This window comes from Triticum aestivum, chromosome 3A (genome assembly GCF_018294505.1).
Source record: "Triticum aestivum cultivar Chinese Spring chromosome 3A, IWGSC CS RefSeq v2.1, whole genome shotgun sequence".
NCBI lineage: Eukaryota > Viridiplantae > Streptophyta > Magnoliopsida > Poales > Poaceae > Triticum > Triticum aestivum.
In genome coordinates, this window is record NC_057800.1 from 434,626,801 (window position 1) to 434,635,501 (window position 8,701).

At 44.2% G+C, this 8,701-nt stretch overlaps 2 protein-coding genes across 2 annotated transcripts; one reads left to right on the plus strand and one right to left on the minus strand.

Moving 5' to 3' along the window:
- Positions 1 to 2,281: 2,281 nt before the first annotated feature.
- Positions 2,282 to 5,917, plus strand: LOC123061535 (protein SGT1 homolog; the record flags this gene model as incomplete). Its single annotated transcript, XM_044484670.1, is given in 9 exon segments — positions 2,282 to 2,351; positions 2,455 to 2,579; positions 2,843 to 3,014; positions 3,263 to 3,359; positions 3,435 to 3,500; positions 4,450 to 4,585; positions 5,107 to 5,189; positions 5,291 to 5,395; positions 5,518 to 5,917. Coding segments are annotated over 9 exon segments (962 nt in total), but the record flags the coding sequence as incomplete, so codon positions are not given.
- A 368-nt stretch (positions 5,918 to 6,285) lies between these two features.
- On the minus strand, positions 6,286 to 8,308 carry LOC123058378 (WRKY transcription factor 22). Its single transcript, XM_044481112.1, has 3 exons — positions 7,657 to 8,308; positions 7,400 to 7,522; positions 6,286 to 6,962 (listed from the first exon to the last, which is right to left on the minus strand). The coding sequence occupies exons 1-3, from the start codon at positions 8,052 to 8,054 to the stop codon at positions 6,533 to 6,535; spliced, it is 951 nt and encodes a 316-aa protein (XP_044337047.1). The 5' UTR covers positions 8,055 to 8,308; the 3' UTR covers positions 6,286 to 6,532.
- Between the last annotated feature and the right edge of the window lie 393 nt (positions 8,309 to 8,701).

Below are 8,701 nucleotides of genomic sequence, written 5' to 3' on the forward strand. Positions count from 1 at the left end.
CGATTCGTTTGCTTATGCCGAACCCTGTCATGATTTGCCGCATGGATGTGGATGGAATCGCTAGGCCCCCCTATGAGATGTTTGCGTCTGGTTCTGGGAGCAGATGAGTTCGATTCGCCGTCGCTTGTTGCGTTGTCGGTGCGGCGGTGCGGTTTTACGTTAGTTGTGGGGTTCAAGCGGCGAGTTAGGCCCTAATAAGCTCGGTTTGTTTTCGTTCCGAATCCTTACGTTACTTGTGTTGTACGCCAAGTGTCGGTGGGTCAAAGATGGCACCTTTGGGGGTTGCTCTGATTTGTGTGAAATAAGTCTGTTTCGTTAGTGTCAGCACACATAGCTTCTGTGTGTGCAGGTGTTGACGTACAAGTGTGTTGAATCCCTCTCATTTACAGTTAGGATTGACTTCCAGTTTGCATAGGCTAGGGAATGTAATGGGGGTAGAATAGCATTCCAGCGTGTTTACTGTAGTCATTACACGACTTGCGCCCTAAAAAAGATATGCACTTGTTGAGTTGCTACAGTTATTGCTTGCTTTTTGCTCATATATGTTGGCGAAATTAGTCAAAACGGGTGCTAACATTGAGATTCTATTAGTGGGTTGTTTGATCTCTGGTTGTTAAGATGCCTGTTGTTGATTTCTGTTCCTACATCACAGCCTTTAGCCTAACCTTGAAAAGGAACGAGATCTAATGTGGTGGCATGTAAAGTGTTATATTTATATCAACTCTGAGGCACTTAACCACCATAAAGAATCTGGGTAGTATCATCATTGGAGTATTGTTATTTTGTTATCTTGCAGTTCAGTATTCTGAATAAGTATTTGGTTGTTCGCACATCTTGTTTTATTACTTGTTCATGTATCATTGAGTTGTTGCATAGAACTCCATTTCGATCCTCATGATGTAAAGTAAAATGCCATCCAAATGTAGAGCTGTCGTATCATAATATGGATTTTTTCTTAAGGTGCGTGCTTTTGTTTTGCCTATTTGCTCAGTTTATGAGGATATGGAATACATGCTATCCTCCTGAAGTTAGATTCGGTGTCCTAGCATGGCCAAGGAGGTGAGGACCTTCCTCTCCAGCCTAGTGCCATGAACAACGGCTGCCTTTGAAAAAACCCTGTGTTTGGCAACAATTTGTAACCAATGGTACATTTCTTTGTGATAACCGAAGTATCCCTATGTTGCCTGTGTAAAAATATTATTCAGGCAGCTACAAGCCACTCCTTGATATGCTAGAAATCGCATCACATTAACTAACTATCGTAAAATCGTATGTAAATTTTCCTCTGTATGAGGTTATTTGTTTGAATGCTTCATAAATTGAGAACAAAAAGCTAATTTGATTCCCTGCATAGTGAGGTCTGGATATCTATGTTTCTGACTTGGTGGAAGCCTTGTGCTTTTAAAAATGCAATAGTAATTGTAGTAATAGCATTAAACAATTGTTCTACTCTATCTACGAAGGAAAAGATATAATAGTGAAATCTGTAGATTATATGAAGTAAAAGATATAATAGTGACATCTGCAGATTCAAGAGGTACATTGTTGTGCATGGAGTAATACTTATGATTCATAACCATGTTTATGTACTTTGCAGAATTTCTTAGCACCTAATCCCTGTTTGTCCGTGATCTATAGTTGTTTCCTTGTTGTTGCATATTAATGAAGCCTTGGTCTGCTCTTTGTCAAACTCGAAACTTGCCATGTGGCTTATTTGTTTGCCCTTTTACGTCTAGAATGTTCAAAATGTTAGTGCCACACCATCCATGTATGAGTACAATGTCATTTCAGTTCTTAATTACCAGTTGAACTCATTTTGTAAACTTTATCCCCGAATATTATTTAACTATCCATCATGAAAGATCATGTAAGCTCAATTAGCCATTCACTATATTTACAAATATAGTTTGTTTATTTTAAGCATTATCCTCTCACATTCATATTATTCCGTATGATCATAACTCATGATTGAGTGTCTCTCTTAGTCTCAAGTGTTCTTCTTGGGTAGAGAATACATAAATCTCTCTTAGTCTCAACTGCTCTTCTTAAGTAGAGAACACATAAATCAAGAGAATAATCAGGGCATTTAGGAGCAAGAGAATGGCATGATGTTCATTGAGGCTAATTCCTTCATTTTTGTGCCAATGGCTACAATGACCTACATTTGTGGACATACTGAAATAGTTAGATCATGCCTTTTTTATTTGTTACTTGATAGTAATTGTCTGTTTGTACTTGCACAATATAGTGTACTAAGCGCGTGGTAATTTTTGTCTTGCAGAGGCTGTAGCTGATGCCAACAAAGCAATTGAACTTGATCCTTCGATGCATAAAGCATACCTTCGGAAGGGGTCAGTCATGCATTTATTCGCTTCATCAGTTGAACATAAATTTTAGAACAAACTGCCATCTATTGCCTTTTTATTTTTACATGACAAGAATAATTCTATGCAGCTCTGCTTGCATCAAGCTGGAGGAATACCAAACTGCAAAGGCTGCTCTTGAAGTGGGTTCTTCTTATGCATCTGGTGACTCGAGGTTTACTCGTCTGATGAAGGAGTGTGATGATCGTATTGCTGGTGAGTCAAACATATTTAGCTCAGCAATTGCCTAATGGATATAGTGATTCTTTATTGGGCATGCCATAATAGGAATGTATGTCCTCTGTGTTTTCCCAATTTTTGAGTTATTGTGATCTGTTAAAATCTCCCATAGCAGCCTTGCATCATCATCCAGTTTTCGGGATGTGCTAACACTTTTGAAGCTGCATATGATCTTTTCATTTGCTCTTTCTTACCCACACTTGTACTGCTGGGGTGTCATTAACTTGTTATGTGTTCAGAGGAGGCTAGCCAGGTGCCAGTAAAGAATGCCGCTGCGGCTGTTGCTTCAGCTACATCTTCGGGGGCATCTTCCGGGGCTACAACTGTGGCTACTGAAGCTGAGGACCAGGATGGTGCAAATATGGAGAATGCACAGCCAACGATGGAAGTGCCAAGCAAGCCCAAATACAGGTAATTGGTGCAGAATTCTTTCAGTAGTGTTCTTTCTCCCATGATAAAAAAATTTATTTTCTATGTATGAGCCCATTTAAATTTGGGGGGACATCTACTACATGCACTAAAATTTATGTTTGATTTCCACCTCATTCACATCGTCAGAGGTGTGCGTAATACTAGTGTATCTAAGGAATGATTAAATGTTTATGCTGTAAACAGTGGATGGATGCTAACATTTTCTGGCAATGCATTTGATGTTGTAGGCATGACTACTACAATACTCCTACAGAAGTGGTACTGACTATATTTGCTAAGGGTGTTCCAGCTGACAGCGTGGTTGTTGACTTTGGTGAACAGATGGTGTGTTTTCCTTGCCTTATTCTTGCAAATCAATTGTCATTTCACTGTGTTGACTAATCTAGCTTCACTTTCTAGCTGAGTGTCTCAATTGAACTTCCCGGTGAGGAACCATACCATTTTCAGCCTCGTCTGTTTTCAAAGGTACCTCCTCATCTTTTTAACCTGTATGTGGCTACTTATGAACACAATGCAAACAGTACATGCTGTATCTGTTATGTCACTTGTATGATGCATTGTTTGGTAAGAGAAGGTACTAAATATTCAGAACATACACGCAAGGCAGGGTGACTCAAAAGCATAGTTTTCATGTTTTTGTTAGTAACTAATCTGTAAATACGAATTTATAGGAGATATATATTGTAAATACAACTTTCAGTACAGAAAATCAATAATTTATTTATTTTCCCTCTCAAACAAGTTTTCCACCCTTATCTAGAACATGAGTGGCACATACAGGTTCCCACATATATGTTTATGAACAACTTTGGAAATACATGATTATGGATATAACGACGAAGCCAGGCTAAACAGTACACCCTCTGCAAAGAACTATAAGAGTGTTTAGATCACTAAAGTAGTGATCTAAACGCTCTTATATTTCTTTACGGAGGGAGTACTCTCTTGTTAGTCAGTTACACACGGAGATGGAATGAGGTCTTCTTTATATGATATAATATACTAATTTTGTTTCTAAAACAACTAATTTATTATGTTAATCCTCAAATTTATGTTCTAGGAACAGCAATTGATCTGCTGATAAAGTAGGATATTGTAACTGACAAAGTAAATTGATTGCTAAGGGCCCAAGTTTTCATGTGGTGTGGAAATACACATGGTCAATAGTTCATTGCCGAGTAGCACCTTTGACAAACTTGTCAGTTGATTGGATATAGTTTGTTTCTCCCTCCATCTGGCAACTTACAGTGATGACTGAGAACTCCTGTATTTGGATTGTTCCCTAAATGCATGGAAGTTGTTGAGAATCAATTACGCTCTCTCTATGTAACTGTTTTTACTTGTGGTGGTGTATACCAGACTGGGTTGAGCTATTGCACATTCATCAGTAATTTTGTTGTTTTTTGACAATCAGATCGTCCCAGATAAGTGCAAGTATACTGTGTTGTCTACAAAGGTTGAAATGCGCCTTGCAAAAGCTGAGCCAGTAACTTGGACATCATTGGATTATACTGGTAAACCAAAGGCTCCTCAGAAGATAAATGTACCAGGTAATTCCTTGAGGGCTGAATGCGAGCAAAATTGTTGACTTGTCTAGTGATAACCTTGCTGTGATTGAGCTTTTGTATGGATTACTACTCCCTCTGTAAATTGTGTTCTACAATTTTTTCTTATGAAAGATGATCACTGAAAATATTTTAAACCAGCGCAAATTTATGGCATGTTCCTGACATGATAGTCAACAAGAATATGGTGATTTCTGTACTTAGTGAGAAAGATACTTCCATGCACACTGAGGGTAACAGATCTATAAGAAAGTTAACTAAAATGCTGGTTGGTGCTGACTCCTAAGCTTGCAGAATGGCTACTATTTCAGTCCCAGGCTGTTTATGTAGCTTTCAAGCTGGCAGAATGGCTACTAAGGTAGTTTTAAGCCTGAACCGTGTATGTGATGCTGGGTTTTAGATGAACAGCATACCAGTTCTATACAAAATCTGAGTTCTGGGTTAGTGTTATATTGCATTGTCTTCCATTTGTCACTGAAACATTGCATGTATTCCTTGTTTTGCAGCTGAATCAGCCCAGAGGCCATCTTATCCGTCATCAAAATCCAAAAAGGACTGGGATAAGCTTGAAGCTGAAGTGAAAAAACAGGTTTGTGTGTGTGTGTGTGCAGCTTGTATCATCTTTGAGCCTTTCATTTCACTACTGCCCTACTACCATTGAAGTTTCTCATGATTTTGAGCTTGTTTCAGGAGAAGGATGAAAAACTTGATGGTGATGCTGCATTGAACAAATTTTTCCGTGAAATTTACAGTGATGCTGATGAAGATATGCGTAGAGCAATGATGAAGTCTTTTGTATGTGCTCTCCATCCTCGTGGCTCCCCTTTTGTCAATTGACCTGTGTTGGCATAGCTGACAAAGGTCACAACTGAGATCATATACTACTACTTGCTGTCTGAACATATCTGGTGTTGCAGGTGGAGTCTAATGGAACCGTTCTCTCAACCAACTGGAAGGATGTCGGGAAAAAGACGGTTGAAGGAAGCCCTCCTGATGGAATGGAGCTCAAGAAGTGGGAGTATTAATGAATCCAGATCATCCATGTTGTAAATCCTGGTCGGGTCGTGAGTGTTAACTTGGCTGCAGACTTGCAAATCATTGTCGGTCGGATTATTGTGTGTTGCTCTTGATTCTGTTTCCTATTTGTAAGCTGTTTGCGTGGCAGGTTAGCTTTTAAGTACTTATCCTAGTTTTGCGAGCTACAGTTGGTAATAGAGTAAGCCATACCTGTGCATCTGTGGTATGGAAGTGCAAAACGTCCGTTGTAACTGGTGCCAAAACTATCATCTGTGAAACGGTGCTATTTTTTGTCTGAAATCTGTGCATCACACTTAATTTTTGTTTGATCAGATCGATCACATAGATCGTGAAATTTAATGATGATGTGTTTGTCTCAGAAAGTTAGCAGTTACTTAGTCACAGAATTTCCTTATGGGCGAAAAGAGCGGAATCACTTTCGTGGTAGTGGAGCACGATTTACTGAGACCTTATGATATGTGTTTATACCATCGTGAGCCGCGGTACCTTTCGTTGGATGCATGGAAGGTGGAGTTCTTACTGGTTTGGCGTGGTCAAATGCTTTGATGCCCTTGAGTTACGTGTATAAACTCAATACTCGTTAGTAGGCAAACCGCTGAGAGGGATCATGCGCGAAACGCACATCAAAACGATTTACCGAGACCTTATGATCTACCAGGCAAACCGCTGAGCCGCTGTTGGCTCGGCGATTATATGTATATACAAGACTGGAGCTACATCAGAAATCTTCCATCAATTTTGTTGAGAGGGATCAAGCACAAAACACACATCAAACGCATATACATGGCTTCTTGCCTGCTGCGTGACCCCTCCTTCGCAAATATGTGAACACAGGGGCAAAAAAGTTGTCAATCGGTGGTGCCTATAGGTTATAGCTACAAATTTCCTCTCCAGCTATAGCGAGAGCCGTCGTCCCAGGGCGTCGTCCTCGTCGAAGACATGATCCAGATCGCCATCCACGGGCGCCAACAACTCGTCCAGGTCCAGCTCCGTCGGCCAGAACTCGCCGCCGTCATCCCCCGCCGCGTCCTCAGTGGCACCGTCCACCGCCATGGACGACGTCTCGTTGCTTTCGTCGTCGCACCTCACCGCCTCGTGGGCATCGCCGTGGCTCTTGGGCGACGTCGTGGTCGTCGTCCCTGCGTGGCCGTCGGCAGGGGTGGTCTTGTGGCGGGTGGTGCCGGCGAGCGCGTTGATCTGCGTCGGCACCGGGTGGCAGTGGTCGGCCATGTAGGTGATGACGAGCACACCGGGCTTGGCCGGGCTGCGCTCCACCAGTTTCCGGGCCATGCACCCCTTCATGCTGCTACACTTGTAGTATCCCCTGTGACCACAAAGCTAACAAAGGTTAGGAGTAGTAATTAAGATAGGTACTGGTACGGAGGAGTACTTGAGTACCTTCCGGAGCATGCGTGTTTGTACTGCAAAAGTACATGTGACGTGTAGTGGCCAAAACTTATGCCAAATTGCAAGATGCGCGGCTAAAATCTACTCCTAGCAAGTTCTAAGCACCAGGTCATATGTACTACCAGTACTATACTGTTTGTAATTAGGAGTATATATATCCAAATGACCAAAGGTTTGATGAAATCCGTGTAAATGTTCATCGTGTGAGAAATCAGTTATTGCGAATCTATTAACAGAAGGTACTAGCGGTAGTGACTGGTCTCAAGGCTGTGCACGGGGGGGAGCTAGTGCATCGACGAGACGACAGTAACGCATGGAAACGGGCCGGTGGAAGTGGTTGTAGTAGTTAATTACCGGGGATAAGGCGAGCCCTTGATGGGCTTTTGACCGTACTTTCGCCATGCCCAAAGGTCGGAGGAGACGCCGCCGTCGGCCACCGGCACCTCGCACACCACCTTCTTCAGCTGGCTCTTCTTGCTGCTCGCCGCCACCATCACCACCACCAAACAAAATCACAATCAGCAGGCTGCAAGCTTCTCCGATCCAAATCGCGCTGCATAAGCGATCGGGCCGGGTGCACAAATCAACTATAGGTATATAGTAGTACGTACCTTCTTTTCGGGCGTGGGGTGCTGCTTCGCATGCCGGGCTTCCGGCCAGGCGGCACCCGCGGGCGCACGCCGGACGTGGACGCCGCCGCGGGGAAAGAGATCATCATCTCGTGGCGGTCGTCCACCGCCGCCCACGACTGCGACGACGGCGCCGACAGCAGGAAGGGCTTGTGATCCAGGTCCAGGTACTCGAGGCCGTACGGCGACGACGCGGGCCGGACCACGTCGCGCGGCTCCCGCTTGACCGGCGTCTCCGGCACCGGCGCCGCGGCGGTGCCCGGAGGAGGACCGGCGCGGTCCTGGGGGTGGCGGGAGGAGGAGAAGGTGGCGCAGCTCCTGACTACGGCCTGCAGGTCCCAGTCGTTGAGGTGCTCCATGCGCAGAAGCAGGCCGCACATGAACGGCGACCGGGGATTTGAGCTTGGAGAGGTTTGACGAAGTGAGCTAGCTAGGTAGGACGGACGCGTGGTGGTGGCCGGGGCGGGATGGGGTTGACTTTTGGCACTGGCAGGCCGGTCCGGGGAAGCGCAAATATATACGCGTACGCCTGTACATACTCCAGACGCGTACTCTGGAGTGGCACGAGGGGGATGACTCGATCCCTGTAAAGTCAAAGGCAAGTGGTGGGCACGGCGCGCGCTTCGCAGCAGGGGATAAGGGAGAAGATCGCGTCCGGATTTGAAATGATCAGCCACTCGGCATTGTATTGTATACTGGGGCGGGGCTCTATGCTATGCACTTGTCAATAGGGCCTTGGCTTCTCCTCCCTATTGTTTTCTTTGACTTTGCTCCAAATGTCAAAAGGGAGAGAGGGCAAGCTAGAAGAAAAAGGGTGGAATCTTTGGATGGAACTCTGTGGCGTCATTAAAGGGGCCGCAGGGGAGGGGAATATGGAAGCCGCGAATTAACTTTAAAGCTTGCTTGACTCTTTATGCCCATCCTATATTATTGGCTGCGCTTGACCAGCCACTTGGGCGCGTCAGGCGTCGGTTATTCTGGATCTGACCTTGTGTAAATGTCAAAGGGCAGAGAGAGGGAGAGGCGT

Coding starts and splice junctions, on each gene's coding strand:
- LOC123058378 (XM_044481112.1), bottom strand. CDS start 8,054: ATGTGCGGCCTGCTTCTGCGCATGGAGCACCTCAACGACTGGGACCTG. Junction 7,523..7,656: donor ACCCCACGCCCGAAAAGAAG/GTACGTACTACT, acceptor GGCGGCGAGCAG/CAAGAAGAGCCAGCTGAAGA. Junction 6,963..7,399: donor AAGGGCTCGCCTTATCCCCG/GTAATTAACTAC, acceptor TTGTGGTCACAG/GGGATACTACAAGTGTAGCA.